This window comes from Trachypithecus francoisi, unplaced genomic scaffold (assembly GCF_009764315.1).
Source record: "Trachypithecus francoisi isolate TF-2019V2 unplaced genomic scaffold, Tfra_2.0 Lachesis_group0, whole genome shotgun sequence".
Classification (NCBI taxonomy): Eukaryota; Metazoa; Chordata; class Mammalia; order Primates; family Cercopithecidae; genus Trachypithecus; species Trachypithecus francoisi.
The window spans coordinates 151,613,804-151,632,779 of record NW_022681453.1 but is presented as its reverse complement, the minus strand read 5'-3'; the positions used below and the strand labels follow the sequence as shown (position 1 = coordinate 151,632,779).

Genomic DNA, 18,976 nt, shown 5'->3' with positions numbered 1-18,976 from the left:
TTATACCTTATACAAAAATTAATTCAAAATGGATTACTGATTTCATGTAAAATGAGGTAAACCTATAAAACTTTTCAAAGAAAATCTTCAGGATCTAGGGTTAGAATAAGAGCTCTTAGACATGAAATCAAAAGCATAAAAAAATTAATAAATTGGACTTCATCAGAAAGGTAGAGGAATTAAATTCTGATTTAAAAAACCCTCAAGATTTCATATACAAAAGCAGATGCCAATAAAAGAAAAAACCATACTGGCACTGACTTCTCATCAACACTACATAAAACAACACAATGGAGAGATGTATGCAGAGCTCTAAGAGAAAAGGAAAAGAAACTGGGCCTCCAAACTTCTAAACCTATGTGTGAATTAAAAAAAAACATTTTTGATGTGTAATAACTCAAAATAAAAAACCATAATATCTACCCATCTTCCCTGAAAAAAAAAATTTCAGAAAATTCTAGCCATATGAAAAATAAAATATAAGAAATCAAGACAAAATTTATATGAATGACTAAAAGAGAAATGTACTTGCTAAGTAATATAATGATAACCACTTCCAGAAAAGAATTAGGATACAAAACTTCCAAGCAATTAAAAGGGAAAAAAATAACATATGCATCTAAAATGTCTCTCTGAGAGAGGTACAATAAACTGTCAATAGTGTTTCAACTTCAAGTGGTGTCATTAGACTTTCATTTTGGGTATAGAGTGTAAATGTTCTTAATATAATTTTGTCAGTTAAAAAAATGAATCAATAAAAGCCATCAAAGTAACAAAGCAAATATATGTTAGAAAAATTATAAATCAAATCTTACTTACTTAGTTTCTCCATCTGATACAGCCACAACTCTAGCTTCCTCAAGGTGAGGCCAATTAACAAAGACAGATTTTCCAAGCACTGATGAAGCTACATTTTCTACAGTCTTAAAGTAAAAGCAAAAAAGTTCATTCATGATTTCGGGTCTAAGAGAAAACTTTACACAGGCAAAATTTTCCAATCTCCATTTAAGTTTTTTAAATTCTAAAATAAATGAGTTGGGGCTGGGTGCAGTGACTCACACCTGTAATCCCAGATGGTCAAGACCAGCTTGGCAAACATGATGAAATCCTGTCTCTACTAAAATTACAAAAATTAGCCAGGCGAGGTGGCATACACCATAGTCCCAGATACCCGGAGGCTGAGACAGCAGAATCGCTTGAATCTGGGAGGTGGAGGTTGCAGTGAGGTGAGATTGCGCCACTGCACTCCAGCCTAGGCAATAGAGCAAGACTCCATCTCAAAAATAAACAAATAAAATGAACAAGTTGGATGAGTTGCTTTACAAAATTCCATCTTTCATCCAGGTGTAAAACTCTATCATTCTAATTATCTTGCTTATTTTTTTATGGTAACTGGGAAAAGTAAAAAGAACAGCAGAAATATCTAGAAAAGAACTATTCACTATTTCATATTAAAAAGTCAATTATTTAAAACAGGATCTAAGAAATACAATCTCATTTCAGTTCATGGCTGGTGTGATGAAAAAAGAATATTAGACTTAAAATCAGGAGACACAGGTCCAAATTTGGGTTCTACCACTTTTTCAGCTATAGAATCTTTGGCATATCATTTAATCCCACTGAGTCTCAGTTTTCTTTTATGAGGAATAGGAATAACATCTACCTTACAACGTTGAGGATAAAAGAAAATCATATACATGAAAGCTTTCACAAACCATAAAATACTCTACAAATATTCTGTAGGAAATAATATCTTAAGTAAAAAATTTTAGTTTTAAGAAACTGTAGGCCGGGGGCGTTGCAGCTCACGCCTGTAATCCCAGCACTTTGGGAGTCCAAGGCAGGTGGATCACAAAGTCAGAAGTTCAAGACCAGCCTGGCCAAGATGGTGAAACCCGGTCTCTACTAAAAACACACACACACACACACAATTAGCCAGGCACGGTAACTGACAGGTGCTTATAATTCTAGCTAGTCAGGAGGCTGAGGCAGGAGAATCGCTCCTGGGCAGCAGAGGTTGCAGTGAGCCAAGATCGCGCCACTGCACTCCAGCCTGGGCGAAAGAGTGAGACTCTGCCTCAAAAAAAAAAAAAAGAAAAAGAAAAAAAAAGAAAAAAGAAAAAAAGAAACTATATTATCCAATTCAATTTAACCATATTGGCTGGACAACAATAATTTTTTAATAGAAACTGAAGTTTAAATACAAATGTTCATTCATCTTTTTTCTGTTTATTATCCTTAATCATTACAAATAATCTATTTTAATAATTACAGATAACTATTTTTAGGCTTTTTTGGGGTAACTTTTATTTTGATATTTAGACATTTCTAACTTTGAACATACAAAACAATAGAACACATAATCTGATAAACAAAACAGTTTTAACATTAAAACTAGACTCCCTCAGTTATTCTTTTCCCTTCTATAGATCTAATTCTAATTTCATTCTCCCACTCTTTCCTTTAGTTTTTGAAGAAACAGTTGTCTTCCTTTCCCAGATTAATCCTTTTATTTAAGCCCTAGGTGAAATTCCTTATTAAGTCACATGGGGTCCTGTCATGATAAACATTCTTTCCCTCTACACTGCCTTTAAAACCTCCTTTCTCCATTAGCTCTCCGTCATTTCTTTGGTAGGGATTTTGATTCATCGGATTCATCGGCTGCATCTTCTCTTATTTATAGTTATGCTTCTAGCATCCCTTTCAATGATAAACTTCTTGCATGGTGGCTCACACCTGTCATCCCAGCACTTTGGGAGGCCCAGGCAGGTGGATCACCTGAGGTTGGGAGCTCGAGACCAGCCCGGCCAACATGGTGAAACCCTGACTCTACTAAAAATACAAAAATTAGCCGGGCGTGGGGGTGGGGCGCCTGTAATCCCAGCTACTCGGGAGGCTGATGCAGGAGAATAGCTTGAATCCAGGAGGTGGAGGTTGCAGTGAGCCAAGATTGTGCCACTGCACTCCAGCCTGGGCAACAGAGTGAGACTCCGTCAAACAAACAAACAAATAAATAAATAACTTATTGACCAAGGGCTTAATACTTGCTACCTTTACTTCCCGTCTACCCAATCTTAGCCTAGTTCTCAGGAACTGAAATTCTGCTTCCACCAATCTACTGAAATGGAATTTTCAAAGATCAACATTGATGTTCTAATAGACAAATTCACAGATCTTATTTGAGTTTTTATTCTTCTTCAGATTTATGCAGCTTACATCCTCTGCTCCATGTTTCTGTGGTACTATTTAACTTTGGAATCATTCTGTCTTACCTGTGTCTCTATCAGCTCCCTCACCACCATTTATAACTGTGGGTATTTCTTTATGCTGAGACCATGAACACTCAATGTACCTTGTCTTCAGGGAAATGAACCTCAAAGTGATCAATTCTCTGTTGACAACCTGAATATCCTTATCTCTCTCTAAGCTCTAGCTCCAGGTATTTAACTGTACATAAACAGCCTTTCTTTTTTCTTTTTTGAGATGGAGTTTTGCTCTTGTCACTCAGGCTGGAGTGCAGTGGCACGATTTTGGCTCACTGCAACCTCCACCTCCTGGGTTCAAGCAATTCTCCTGCCTCAGCCTCCTGAGAAGGTGGGATTACAGGCGCCCACCACCATGCCTGGCTAATTTTTGTATTTTCAGTAGAGACGGGGTTTCACCATGTTGGCCAGGCTTGTCTTCAATTCCTGACCTCAGATGATCTGCCCGCCTCAGCCTCCCAAAGTGCTGGGATTACAGACGTTAAGCCACGGTGTTCAGCCGTAAACAGCCTTTCTAAACAGGTTTTTCACCTGAACCAGAGAACACAAAATATGTCTACTTTCTCTATTCTCTCAAGGATGGTACACAGCTCCTACTGTTCTACAAGCACAGAAGTTAATGTATTGCTTGTAATGAATGACTTAGGGCATTAGGGCTTACACATCTTGTGGAACACCGGTTAAGAAAGGCTGGCAAGGCAGTTCCAGTTAAACATCCTAGTATCACCTTAAAATTCCATCATTATTTATCATTTCATCCCCCTAAACCATCAACTCCCCTGTTTTAACTTTTTGAGTCCAGTAAACTAAAATTTTTTGTTTTTTAAGTTAATTAGCATGGATATCTCAGTCACATTTACTATTAATAGTTTCTCTTTTCACCCCCTGTATTTGATCAAATAATGAAACCTATCAGTTTTATTTCATATTGTTCATTTAGATCTATGGCTACTTCCACAGTTTATGTCTCTATCACCTGATGCTACATCTGTAAGCTTTCCCACTTTCTTCAATTTCTCTTTTGTGCAATTTGGTTTATTATACTGCCACCAAATTAACCTTTATGAAAATACCAATTTCAAGATAATGGTCATGGGAAAATAAGTCCAAACTCCTCAGCCTGGTACTCAAGGTTCTCCATAATCTAGCCTCAATCTGATTTTTCACCCTTATCTTCTACTATTTCCAAACACAAATCCTCGGCTTCAATAAGGCTTATTTATTCCTTCTCCTCAAATATATCATATTTATTCTAAAGAAAAGAGTAAGTGTTAAGAAATAGTTCAGACACACAAAAAGGTTAAAAACAATAATATACCACATTTTTGACTGAAATGACTGGCTCATGGTATTTCTTTCGACTAGAATGCCTTTCCCCTCCTTTTCTTTGTCCTAACCTGTTTTCTCAGCACTCAGCTCAAGCCTATTCTCATTTACAAGTCTATACTTAACTTTTGGTTTACATAGCTTGTCTCCTTTTTAAAATTTCTAGAAAATTTGCATATTCATTGTGTCACAATGATATAGGTTCTTGAACTATTATCTAATTTGTATGAATGTTTCTTTGCTTTATTCTTATTTAGGCTCCAAATTTCTAGAGTTATAACATATAATACGTCCTTGGTAAACATCTCAGCAGTTAACAGTTTAATACATTATAAGCATCTAATAAATGAATGATAAATAAAATACTTACAAGTTCATCTGATTCTGCATCCACTAAGACTTCCAACATCATGTTTTCTCCACGACTGCTTTGCTGGAATACTTGAACGCCACTTTTCTTCAAAAAAAACTTTAAAAAAATTCAAAGAATTTAATTTTAATTCTTTCTCCATAATCACTTCACACTTCATAAAGTGAAAAAATTCTGAATTAAATAGCCACTGACTTTGTGTTTGATGTGTTTCAGAGTAGGAAATCCACAGAAATATAATGCCTTCTGGTCAACTCTGGTTATTTTGTTTTTGTTTATGTCTACACGCCAAGCATCTAATGATATTATTTTATACCTAGAAAATAAATCAAGGTATTTAATTTAAAATTAATACATTACAAACAATTACAGTTTTTAAATTTTCCCTTGAATATTTCGTAAGGTTCATCCTTGTTTTTAAAGAAGAGAATGACAATAAGTTCCACAAGGAGAAACCACAAGCAGAGGCTGGGCGCGGTGGTTCAAGCCTGTAATCCCAGCACTTTGGGAGGCCGAGACGGGCGGATCACGAGGTCAGGAGATCAAGACCATCCTGGCTAACACGGTGAAACCCCGTCTCTACCTAAAAAAAAATACAAAAAACTAGCCGGGCCAGGTGGCGGGCGCCTGTAGTCCCAGCTACTCGGGAGGCTGAGGCAGGAGAATGGCGTGAACCCGGGAGGCAGAGCTTGCAGTGAGCTGAGATCCGGCCACTGCACTCCAGCCGGGCGACAGAGCGAGACTCTGTCTCAAAAAAAAAAAAAAAAAAAAAAAACCACAAGCAGATAACCAGCCTCTCTACTGTTATTGGTCTAGACACAATCATCCCTATAGATTACTAAGTTGAGATCTTCCCCATTAATCTAAAACAAAACTGTATATATAAGTTTTATGAGAAAATATGACACGTAACACAAATCTCCATATCCTCCATGTTCCAAAACCCAGGATGGAAAATAAACATTTTATAATGCCTATTTTATCTTTCTCTTTCCTTTAACAAAAGGAAAAGTTGTAACTGAGAGATGTTTACTTTATTTGCCACTGAATTGCCATCTAGGTAGATTATTTGCAGGGAAGATGAGAGAAGAGAAAAAACAAGGAAGTAATGAAGAGAAAAAAATGGAGCTATTTCTTTTTTTTTTTTTTTTTTAGATGGAGTCTCGCTCTGTCGCCCGGGCGGGAGTGCAGTGGCCGGATCTCAGCTCACTGCAAGCTCCGCCTCCCGGGTTTATGCCATTCTCCTGCCTCAGCCTCCGGAGTAGCTGGGACTACAGGCGCCCGCCACCTCGCCCGGCTAGATTTTTGTATTTTTTTTAGTAGAGACGGGGTTTCACCGTGTTAGCCAGGATGGTCTCGATCTCCTGACCTCGTGATCCGCCCGTCTCGGCCTCCCAAAGTGCTGGGACCACAGGCTTGAGCCACCGCGCCCGGCCACTCTTTATTTCTTATTTCCGTCTTTCTAGTTGGGTGGCTGGGGGTTATAATCATCAATGTCACAGCGTTATCAAATAATGCTGGGAGCGGAGACATTGACAATGGAAACAAAAATTCACATATCCATTCGAGGGAGACAAAATGCAGGGATATACATTAGAGAGAAAAAATTCAAACACTTTTAATAGAAGGAGGAAAGAGAAATGCAGAATCTGACCAAAGTAGAGAATTATAGACACAAGTGTGAGAGATCCTTAGATCCTCGGCAAATTAGATGTAACTCACTGATTATCAATTGACTATAACTGTCATAAACTATTTGCTAATTCTCCAAACAGATATTCAAAGTTCCCTCTCCCCCACTTCTCGCACCCTTGGGTTAGGAGGACTCTTTTGTTGTTGAAAAATTACCAAGTAACATTACCTTGTACAACACCGTTCTATGGCAGGGAATTTTTCCGGCCATGGAGAAGGGTAGACAAACTCTGTGTCTCTATCATACCAGCACATTAGGCACTCACTATGTTGGTTTCTTTTCCTCTCTTCTTTTTTGAGGGAGTGGTTACATGTCTCCATGGCTTCCAATAATCGCTTCTGAATATAAGGATTGACGAGAAGGGTTAAAAGTATAAAAATTCTGTAATCTCAACAAACAGAGTAAGTCTTTTTCCTCCATATACAGTATAACCATTTGTGCTCTTGAAAAACAAAATCTTAACTAATGAAACTCTTCCATTTTATTGCATGAAAAATATGCTATTTGTTGTTTCAAAGGGCCCTAGAATACCGCTGCCACTGCAAAGTCCTCTGAAGCTATTACCCCAACAGTAGCCACTAAAGTGCAAATAAGCAAGGCAGCAGAAAACAAAATTTTAAGTGTGAATCTATTATAATTATTATATCATAATTCACAGAGCATTAATCTCTTTACAAAATCTGTAGTAGTATAGCACTGTCCATCTTTCCAAATTAACTTATACATTTAAAGTAATTCCAATCAGGATATCAATGATTTAAAATATCTTTTTTTTTTTTTAAAAAAAGGGTAAGATACCAGTGTTAATATGGAAGAATGAATGTATGAACAGTAAAAAGTAACCTGGGACTTGTCTTATCAGATCCTATCACTTTTGATAAAGCTACTGTAATCAAAACACTAGTAGTGACACTACAAGAGACCCACAGACCAGAAGAACAGAATAGATAGAGTTCAATAATAGACCCAAATCTATGCCAAAACACAGTCCTTTAGGTATTTAAATAATAATGTCCTAACTAGCTATCCAGCTGAAAAAAAAGCACATACACTTCTGAACTTCCTACCATATATAAAAACAAGTATCACAGTAACAAAATAATAAATGTATCAGAAGAAAATCTAGGTGGTATTGATAATTTAGTGTGATAAACTTTTATTTAAGGAAGACAGAAAAAAACCTAACAGCCTTAAGGGGAAAGACATTTTTTAAGTAAAAGATAATGTATACGACAGAAAATGCCATATACAAATCAAGAGACAGATGTGATACTGGGGAAAACTATTTCTAATATACAAAGTAGCTAAAAATCAAAAGAAAAAAAGAAAAATCGGGGAAGGAATAAAACAAGCAAATTACAAAAGAGAAAATGCAAAAGGTAAACATACATAAAAGTATTTTCAATAAGACATACGGACCAATGGAACAAAATAGCCCAGAAATAAATCCTTAATTTATAGCCGTCTGATTTTTGACAAGGTTGCCAAGAACACACAATAGGGCAAGGATTGCCTCTTCAATAAATGGTGTTGGGACAACTGAATATCCATATGCAGAAGAATAAAATTGGACTTTTACCTTACCATAAACAAAATCAACTCAAAATGGATTAAAAACCTAAACATTAAGACCTTAAACTATAAAACTACTAGAAAAAAACATAGGACAAAAACCTCTTGACACTGGTCTTGGCAATAATTTTTTGGATATGATTGGTGACATGGCTGAATTAATAAAGTCATAGTTGGGAGAAGTATATGGCAAAAAGGCATAAACATTTTTGTTTATGTTTTGAGACAGGGATTTGCTCTTGACACCCACGCTGGAGTGCAGTGAGGCAATCATGGCTTACTGCAGCCTCAACCTCCTGGGCTCAAGCGATCCTCTCACTTCAGCCTCCCAGGCAGTTGGGAATACAGGCATACACCACAATATCCAGTTAATTTTTTTTGGAGGGGTAGAGGTTGGGTCTTGCTATGTTGCCCAGGGTGGGCTTGAATTCCTGGGCTCAGGTAATCCTCCCAAAGTGTTGAAATTACAGGTGTGAGCCACAAACATTATTTTTGATGAGAATTTCAGCTGGAGGATGAGCAGAACAGTTGTCAAGATATAACAAAATCTTGCAGTCATCATCCAGTCAGCTTCCTGCAGTGAGCACAAGCTGCTGGTACAAAATGTTTGTGAAACCAATCTGAAAAGATGTCCCTGGTGATCCTTGCCTTTTTATCAGCATAATAATGGATTGGTATTAAATTAACACCTTGAAAACAGTGAGAACGCAAGCTTTTGCCTATCACAGCAAGTTTACACTTAATGCATGCTGGGACTACAAGCGCCCTCCACCACGTCCTGCTAATTTTTGGTATTTTTAGTGGAGACGGGATTTCATCGTGTTAAGCCAGGATGGTCTTGATCTCCTGACCTCGTGGTCCGCCTGCCTCGGCCTCCCAAAGTGCTGGGATTACAGGCATGAGCCACCGTGCCTGGCCTCAAGTTACTTTCTTAGGAGTTTTTGCATCTACTTTTAGGAGAAGTATCAGTCAGTAATTTTCATTTCTTTTAACGCCATGTCAAATTTGAGTATCTGGAATATGCTAGTCTAATAAAATGTTGGGAAGCAATTTCCCTTCTTCTATTTCTGAAAGTTTGTGTAAGACTGGCACTATTTCGGCCAGGTGCAGTGGCTAACGCCTGTAATCCCAGCACTTTGGGAGGTTGAGGCGGACGGATCATGAGGTCAGGAGATCGAGGCTATCCTGGCTAACACGGTGAAACCCCGTCTCTACTAAAAGTACAAAAAATTAGCTGGGCTTGGTGGCAGATGCCTGTAGTCCCAGCTACTCAGGAGGCTGAGGCAGGAGAATGGCGTGAACCCAGGAGGCAGAGCTTGCAGTGAGCGGAGATAGTGCCACTGCACTCCAGCCTGGGAAACAGGGCAAGACTCCATCTCACACACACACAAAAAAAGACTGGCATTATTTCTTAAATGTTTGCTAGAATTCACAAGTGAAGACATCAGGGCCTAGAAGATATAAAAGACTATTCAGATTTTTATATTTTTTTCTGTGAGTTTTGCTAAGTTGTGATGAAATATGTTCACTTCATCTAGGTTGCTGAATTTGTTGACATAAAGTTTGATCATAACATTCCTTAACTATCCTTTTACTATATGTAGGAACTGTAAGATATCTCTTCTTTCATTCCCAATATTGGTAATTTATGTCTGTCTTCCCCACTTTTATTTAACTTCCTTGATTAGTTTAGGTAGGATTTACTGACTTTATTAATCTTTTCAAAGAACCAACTTTTGATGTCATTAATTTTTCTCCATTGTTTGTTCATTTTCTGTAGATTTCTGCTTCTTTTTATTTCCCTCATTCTGCTTGAGTTTAATTTGCTCTTCTTTTTCTATCTTCTTAAGGCAGAAGCTTAAGTAGTTTATTTTAAATCTTCTTCTTGTTTAGCATAAATATCTAGAACCTTACATTTCCTTTTAAGCCCTGCTTTAGTCATATCATACCGACCATGGATCCTTTTTCTTTCTTTCCTGAGGGGAAAAAAAGCAATCCTCCTGTCTTGGCCTCCCAAAGTGTTGGGATAACAGGTGTGTGCCACCACGCTCAGCCTCGATTATGATGTATTGTATTTTAATTATCATTCAGATCAAAATATTTTCTAATTTTTCTTTTAATTTCTTCATCATAGGTTATTTAGAAGTGTGCTATTCAGTTTCAAAACATATAGGGATTCCCCAGATCTTTGTTACTATTTCTAATTTAATTCTATGAGTAGGTTTATAGCATTTATAGCATTATTCAAACCTTCTTTATCCTTACTGAATTTTTGTCCTCTTGTGTTATTCCTCGGAGAAAAGTGTTGAAATTTCTAGCTATAATTCTGATAATTTTTACGATATATTTAGGATTTTTTATGTCTTCTTGAACTGAACTCTTTTATCTGTATAAAACATCTCTTTATCTCTGGTAATATTACTCCTTGTTCTGAAGACTACTTTGTCTAATAATTGTAAAGCCACTTCAGCCTTATTATAATTAGCATACCTAGAAGTTTTTATGCACATAATGAAGAGGGTAGTTAAATCTCATTAACAAAACATAAATGGTGATTAAAACCCATTGCTCATTAACTTATGTGAAATAGTCTCTGATTAAGAATATATGTGTATGTAATGATTATTTCATGCACTGACCTCATCAATAAAAGGGATTAACACCACAGCTTCCCATTCCTGTTGTTTCCCATTTAGGTCAGTTTTAAAATCAGGTGGGTAATATTCTATAATTGGTGAGTCTTCACTGGTCATCAAATGCTGTGAAAATATAAAATAGCATAATAGAAATATAAGAACCAATATCAATATAGCTTTTCGTTAATGTATTTATAATATTTCCTGTTAGTTTAAAATTTCTAAGCAAACTAAATTTTTGTATCTTAGATATGTCACAATATACTTGCTATATTTTGATTTTCAACTATAAGAATTCTGATTTCACCGCTACTCCTCATTTACATATTTTACTAACCTAATTATGTAGCAAAGTCATCCTTACTCTCAACATTCATTTTAAATTAGTTTTTCTTGTTTTCTTCACTCTACAAGACACACAGCTAAATTGTTTTTCTATTCAGACTTCATTCAGTTCACCTAAAAGGCATCTATCTAGTAGTCCTCTATTTTTAGCCTCAAATTGACAATTTACTTTCATGTCCTGAAGAACTGATTCTATTAAGTAATGTAACATCCAAGATTTATCTGTTTACAAGAAAAATAGCCTAAAATCCAAGAACCACTGCACCACTAATATCAAAGAGAAATAGTTCAATAACACATTTCTATGACTTTCTAACGGAGTTAGACAAAGAAAGCATAAGGAAATAAAGCAGTATACTCTCAGGGTAATACTCAAAATATTTAAAACAACCAGTATGGCATGGGCACTGTACAATAAAACAGACTGTAAAACACTTGCATGGTCATGCTGGTCCAGAGTGGTTGAGTATTAAAGCATATTGTATCCAAAGGCAGGAAAAAAAGAATCAAAGAAACTTATGAAGAAAGGGAAGCCAGGACCAAGAATGGGTTAAGGTTCAGAAAGATGCAGAAGGGAGTCTGACACTGCTAAAGAAGTAAAAGGTGTGTGTGTGTCTACTCCATTTCCTGACCAAACCATGGAATTAAAAGAACAGATTGTTACCCTCGAAGAATGATACAAAGTATAACTTCAGAATCACCTTAGTAGGCTTAGCGTAATTTTGGTAACCTTATCACTCCTGAAATATTTTCCTCCTGTTACAAGAAATATGTTAACCAAAGAAAGCTTTTTATTTCACAATTTGATAAATAAAATGTTTAAAAACAAACATATACTGAGGTAGTACTGCTGTTGGGATAAACGACTTATTAGAACCATCCCTGTACCAAAAGGTAGAGAATAAAAGAAATGAATCTATAAATGTTAGACAAAGTAGATAGCTTCAGATTTTGTCTGTTTTAGTCTACTTTCTTCAGTGTAGAGACAAACTGAAAATCTGTTAAAAGGTGCTGAAAATGAAGCCAGGCTCAAAATGGTTTACAGAGTTTCTTTGCATCTTCAAAACAAAGCTAACTTTAAATCAAGGAATTACTTTTCAAGGGACTTGTTAAACAAATACTATGGTTTAAAACTGAAAATAACTATTTAGCCACCAAATAAATTTGAGTATTATTGTTTCCAGGTTTGTCCTAAATATCAAAAAGGACATAAAAACATTTAATTCTAAAGCCCACCTGGTAGCATGTAGGAAGTAAATTTTTGCTGGCTGCTGGAAGTACAGCAAGAAGCTGTTCAAACGGCTTAAAAGGTTTTCCTAGTTCAAAATGGATATTGAGTGTACTGATGTTGCGTATATCAGATAGGAAAGGTGCATAATGATACGGATAATACCTATAAAACAAAACTGAGTTTTAAACAACTGGCATCTTTATGAATTAGGTTAATAATAAGCATATACTTTTCCCCATATTTTAAACACCATATAAAAATGATTTTGAAAAATTAGTACTGCCCATAATTCTACCATTTGAATATAAGAAATTAGCACTGTTGGAAAACTTAAGTCATTTGATGGCAACAAATGTTACATTTCCTCAATTTTTTTTTTTTTTTTTTTTTTTTTGGATGGAGTCTTGCTCTGTCACCCAGGCTGGAGCACAGTGGCGCAATCCTGGCTCACTGCAAGCTCCACCTCCCAGGTTCACGCCATTCTCTTGCCTCAGCCTCCCAAGTAGCTGGGGCTACAGGCGCCTGCCACCACCCCGGGCTAATGTTTTGTATTTTTAGTAGAGATAGGATTTCACCTTGTTAGCCAGGATGGTCTCGATCTCCTGACCTCGTGATCCGCCCGCCTCGGCCTCCCCAAGTGCTGGGATTACAGGCCTATTCCCTGAATTTTTAAAGTGTGGTTTCACATTTCTGAAATTGGGATGAATGATAAATCAGATAGTTGAAAAACACGTATAATGTAAGGCTTTTTTGCTTTTTTTAATTCTCAAAATGTTGATTGTGAATCTTCCAATCAATAGATTGAACCAGAAATAATGAGGTAGTCAGAAGACTTTCAGTTTGGTCACTTGAGCCCGGATCATTTAAGCAAGAGGCTGGAAACAGTTGAATGTTCTGGTAAAAGCTCACAAGGAGAGGAAGAAAAGTGAGTCTGAGCTTATCTGGCCATTACCAGTCAGATCTAAGAACTTTTATCTTTGAATTAGCATGCTTATTATTGTATTTGTGATAAGGATGAAACCGTGTATCGATCACATACACTAATTGTTTTTATTACCTTCTTATCTTAATTACAGGTATAAATATTTTATAAAGCTTTGAACAAACAATTTTTAAAAATTTCAATATGCTCGTCATGTTTGACTCAGGATACCAAAAAAAGTGAAATGTTTTTGTATTCCATGATTATGGCATACATTTCAAAAAAATGGGGAAGTTTAGGAGGCCAAATGCCATGTGGAATAGAAAATGGATAGACTTTGGAATCAGACAGACTTTGACTTGGGTTTATAATCTTTAGGAAGATTACCTAACCTTTCTTAACCTTTCAGAACCTCAATTTCTTCATCTGTAAAAGGGAGAAAACAATATTTACTTTAAACAGTTGTGAAGATGATGTGAGAGCATGCTTTTTATGTGCTTAGTCTTAATGTAAGTTACAACAGGAATAACTTACATTCACACTATTTTAAAAATGGCAAATCAAGGATTTTCTTCATGAGATTGCTCCTCAGGGAGGCCCTAAGAATCAGGTGATCATAAAACTTTTTTCAAAGGCTTTATTAAGTAAAACCATAATTAATGTCATGTTATTTTGCATTGGTTTGTATTGCTAGATGGCTCTGAAACAGAGCCTAACACAGGTGCTTTGAACAAAACCAAACCAAACGGAGCTGTGTTATCACCTAAAAGTCTCTAGTATTCACTGTATCATTGTTTGGTTTTTTATTTTTCTACTTGGGTGGATGGTCTGAAAATGCAGATGAGATTTGCTAGAAATTGAAACATGAGAGAAACAAAACTATTACTATTTCCAGTAAAAGCAAATAGTTGGGAGGCTGAGGCATGATAATTGCTTGCACCCGGGAAGGGGAGGTTGCAGCAGTGAGCCAAGACTGAACCACTGCACCATAGCCTCGGTGACAGAACAAGAAAGAAAGAAAATAACTCCTTTCTCTTTTCTTCTTCACCTTTCTAGCCCGTCATACCAGTAAGCCCATTCTTCAATGATTATTCTATTTTTTTTTTTTAAGAGACAGAGTCTCGTTCTGTTGCCCAGGCTGGAGTGCAGTGGTGAGATCTCAGCTCAGCTCACTGCAGCCTCCACCTCCCAAGTTCAAGCGATTCTCCTGCCTCAGCCTCCCAAGTAGCTGGGACTATGGAGGCACACCACCACGCCCAGCTAATTTTTATATTTTTAGTAGAGATGGGGTTTCACCATGTTGGCCAGGCTAGTCTCAAATTCTCGAACTCAAGTGATCTGTCCACCTTGGCCTCCCAAAGTGCTGGGATTAGAGGCGTGAGCCACTGCGCCTGAACACTTCAGTAATTATTCTTGATAGAGAATTATTTAGGAAACACAAAAAATGTAAAGAGAATATAATGAACACCCTCACATAACCATTACTCCAATCCAATAATTATCAAGACTTTGTCAAACTTGACTAACTTTGATAGAGAACATTAAATCTTTACATTAACCAAGACCTCTTATTATGAGCCTTCTGCTAGGGCTGGAGAAGACATTACCTATATTTCACTTAAACCTGGTTGTATGGAAGTTTTAAAAAATTACCATAAGTAAAGGCCAGGCACAGTAACTCACGCCTGTAATCCTAGCACTTTGGGAGGCCGAGGTAGGTGGATCACCTGAGGTCAGGAGTTCAAGACTAGCTTGGCCAACAAGGAGAAACACCATCTCTAATAAAAATATAAAAATTAGCCAGTCGTGGTGGCGCATGCCTGTAATCCAAGCTACTCAGGGGACTGAGGCAGGAGAATCGCTTGAACCCAGGAGGCGGAGACTGCAATGAGCTAAGATCATGCCATTGCATTCCAGCCTGGGCAACAGAGTGAGACTCTGTCTCAAAGAAAAAAAAAAAAATTACCATAAGTAGAAATAAAAGGAAGTGCTCCCTAAATAAGACTCTAGTAGAATGAATCATTATAAAAAGACAAAACTTTATTTTTGTTTTTATTCTCTCACCAGCTCCAGGACTGAACTCCATGATAGTAATAGTGCAAAATCCACTGTATTGCCTGAATATAACATGCAGCTTGATCAGCCAGAAAGTCACTGAAAATAGAATATTTTCATTATAATATATTTTTTAAAGATATGCCAGTGTCTTTAGAGCATGATATCTGCTGATACAACATTTTACCTCAGATGATTTATGTAATCAATGAATTAGCTATTTATAGCTAAAAATTATAATCCTAAAAACTCCAAAATATTTTTAAAAATTCCATCCTGTTACATTATAGTTTTCCTAAACCAACTATCAAAATAGATAAACCTGTTATTCATATTTACTCAGTTAATGTACCCCTCCTTTGGTTTGAAGATTTACCCAATGAAGCTTTCCATAGTGACACTACCACTCTCTTAAATAGTGGGGGTGAGATGGGAGAAAGGGATGGGAATCTTCCTTATATGGGATGATATCTCAGAGAAGCAAAGGAGCAAATCAGGAAGATCTTAAAATTTGGTTACAGAAGCTAGAACACGTTCAGAAGTGCTGTATGTGAACAATATTCCCTCTAATCCTTTCTTTGTCAAAAACCAAATGCCATCTTCTAAGTTTGGGTAAAATAAGTCTTCAAATCATCAAAACAAAACAAAACAGAGCCCTGGGCTAAAGGCAAAAGTATTCACTTAGAAATTCCATAACTACGTATTTCTGGGAGGTATGTTTTTTATCACGAAAAATAATTGCTTTTTTATTACAAAAGAACTATTTCCTCATGAGTGAAAATCTGGATAATGAAGAACAGCATTTTTATCATCTTATAACCATCACTTTTACATTTTGTAGTGTTTCGGTCTTTTTTCTGTATCTAGGTTTTTTTAAGTGTTAATGAGAGCATACTGTATATATGATTTCATGTCCTTCCTTTACAATTTGTACTTAATAATGTACTATAAGCATCCTTCCAAATTGTTATGAACTTTCTGCAAGTACCAGTTTAGCAGTTCTGCAGATTCTGGAGATGTAAGAGGTGACAGAGATGGTGACTAATGAAGAAGCAGTGGCCAATTATGATGAACCTTCTTACTGGACATTTAGATTATTTCTAATTTTTTACTATTATAAACAACTTTGTAACAAAAATCCTTATATATAAGGATCATTTTCTCTTCAGCAATTTTTATCACAGTAATATAATACAAGTCAGAATTAATACCATCTTCTTCAAAACCAGATTAGTTGAAACATACACAATAATTAATGAAACCAAAAAATCCTTTTTCTCCCACTACTTTATCAAAATTATGTTTTCTGAATAACTGCAAAATCTGATTTTTTCTATTTTAAAATAAAAGCATTGGCAAAAACGTACTCAGATACTATGTCAACCCCCATCTTCGTCATGTAATATGTTCTTTTATATTGTCTAAACTCAGTTTCAAATAGGTCATCATCTTCAGTCTCATCTTCTAAATTATCTGGGAAAAAAGAAAGATAGTGACTGACAATTATGAATAGCCTGTTTTTCCCCCTAATGATTTGATAAATGGATATCCAAGTTGATACTTATAAGCTATCACAGAAATCTGTTCCACCCAAAATTCGTAATAATAAAGAAAAGGTACAACTATCCTGTCAAAGTAGTAACATACCAAAACACATACTTCGTACTTACCCTTAGAAGTTATCATTTCGCCTTCATTTTTGTCTAAAGCAGCCCAACACAGAGAATTTTCCTGGCCCTATAAATTGTAAATCAACATAAAATGAATGGTAAGATACATTTCAAAATAAGATGTCATTTCTCTTCCATGCACCCATTTGCTTTTCTATAGTTCTTTCATGTTATAACATCCTTCATATCCCGCCCACCTGTTTTTCCTCCCTTGTGATCTCAATCCTTTCTCTCCTCTATTCTCTGATTTCCTGTCTACTGCCAATGACTCTCTTTAGTTCTTCCTACTCCCTTATCCTCATTTCCTTTCTTTCATCCAACTTATGGCCTCTACAAACTTCCTATGTCTGGGCTATTCCTGTACAGTGTCTCTAAAGTTAGCTGCATATGGCTGGAAGACTGGTGAAGTTTAAGGACCAAATTGTGGTGGGGAAACCAGGAATTACTGACAGGTAAGTTTTGTGTGTACAGGTTCCCAAAAAGTTGCAGTGCGTGTTTTCTTAGGGGAGAAAGAAGAAAAAAAAAACCAAAAACACCACACACAAAAACCAGTGGAATGCAGACTGACTGCTGCCAAGTTCCAGTGAGGAGGAGCTAAGTAGCGAGAAGGACTACACTACAGAAAACAAGGTCAGTTGCCCCTCCTGGAGCAAGAGTCATTAGGTTTGAACCTAAATAGAACCAGTACAGCAAGGACAGTAAGAAACTCAACAGAATCGTGGCCGGCGCGGTGGCTCACACTTGTAATCCCAGCACTTAAGAGAGGCTGAGGCGGGCAGATCACAAGGTCAGGAGTTCGAGACCAGCATTACTAACATAGTGAAAACCCGTCTCAACTAAAAAATACAAAAATTAGCTGGGTGGTGGTGTGCGCCTCTAATCCCAACTACTCACGAGGCTGAGGCAGGAGAATCCTTGAACCCAGGAGGTGGAGGTTGCAGTGAGCCAAGATTATGCCATTGCACACCAGCCTGGGTGACAGAGTGATACACTGTCTCCAAAAAAAAAAAAAAAAAAGGAACAACAGAATCCAATAATTATGGAGAGGCTGAGGAATTTTCACAAGAGGTTTACTTTTCAAGTTAACACAAGACACTCTTTGGAGATTATCAGAGATGTTTTGCAGGGCACTATCATATTCTAATTGATTCTATTATTCATTTATTAGGCACATAACATTTATTAGATATTGTGCTATTAAGTTTGCACAAAAGTAACTGTGGTTTTTGCCATTACTGTTAGACTATTGTATTTTATATGTGAATCATTTCTAGAGAAAAATCACTGATCTAGTTAATATCTCATATCATTAAATGCTATAAATATCCACATTTTAAAAACTAGTCCATTGTTTCAAAATAACAATTTTTTTTTAAATTAAAAAATTGCCAGGGGAAAGCATGAATGCAGTCCTCCACTACCATAAGTCATGCAGCTGAGTTTCCCACATTTGGCGAAATAGCAGGGCATCAGCACAGCCAGAGTGCAATGGATAAATCTCGCCCTGGGAAAACCACCCTCATGATCATGGTATCCTCCCTGTCAGGTTTTGAATAATTGTTTTTCTTTTTTTTTTGAGACAGAGTCTCACTCTATCAGCCAGGCTGGAGTGCAGTGGCCCAATCTTGGCTCACTGCAACCTCTGTCTCCCAGGTTCAAGCGATTCTTGTGCCTCAGCCTCCCAAGTAGCTGGGACTACAGGTGCCCACCAGCACATCCAGCTAATTTTTGTTTTTTTAGTAGAGATGGGGTTTCGCCATGTTGGCCAGGCTGGTCTCAAACTCCTGACTTCAGGTAATTCACTCACCTCTGCCTCCCAAAGTGCTGGAATTACAAGTGTGAGCCATTGCACCTGGCCTTAAATAACTATTTTTTAATAACATGTTTTAAAAA

General features: G+C 36.7%; 1 protein-coding gene and 1 non-coding gene across 9 annotated transcripts in view; both read right to left on the bottom strand.

The window, feature by feature from the left end:
* The window catches only part of XRN1 (5'-3' exoribonuclease 1), a 158,739-nt gene that overhangs the window by 119,616 nt on the left and 20,147 nt on the right, over positions 1 to 18,976 (bottom strand). For all 8 annotated transcript variants that reach the window (XM_033212426.1, XM_033212421.1, XM_033212424.1 and 5 more), the window contains exons 11-19: positions 17,084 to 17,150; positions 16,781 to 16,886; positions 15,423 to 15,512; positions 12,442 to 12,598; positions 10,864 to 10,983; positions 6,821 to 6,990; positions 5,155 to 5,275; positions 4,960 to 5,058; positions 820 to 923 (exon numbers count right to left, since the gene is read on the bottom strand). In XM_033212426.1, the coding sequence (XP_033068317.1) occupies positions 820 to 923; positions 4,960 to 5,058; positions 5,155 to 5,275; positions 6,821 to 6,990; positions 10,864 to 10,983; positions 12,442 to 12,598; positions 15,423 to 15,512; positions 16,781 to 16,886; positions 17,084 to 17,150 (1,034 nt within the window). The remainder of the gene's footprint in view (positions 1 to 819; positions 924 to 4,959; positions 5,059 to 5,154; positions 5,276 to 6,820; positions 6,991 to 10,863; positions 10,984 to 12,441; positions 12,599 to 15,422; positions 15,513 to 16,780; positions 16,887 to 17,083; positions 17,151 to 18,976) is intronic.
* Positions 18,473 to 18,634, bottom strand: LOC117084758. Its single transcript, XR_004437655.1, has one exon. It is a non-coding gene; the product is annotated as a U1 spliceosomal RNA (small nuclear RNA).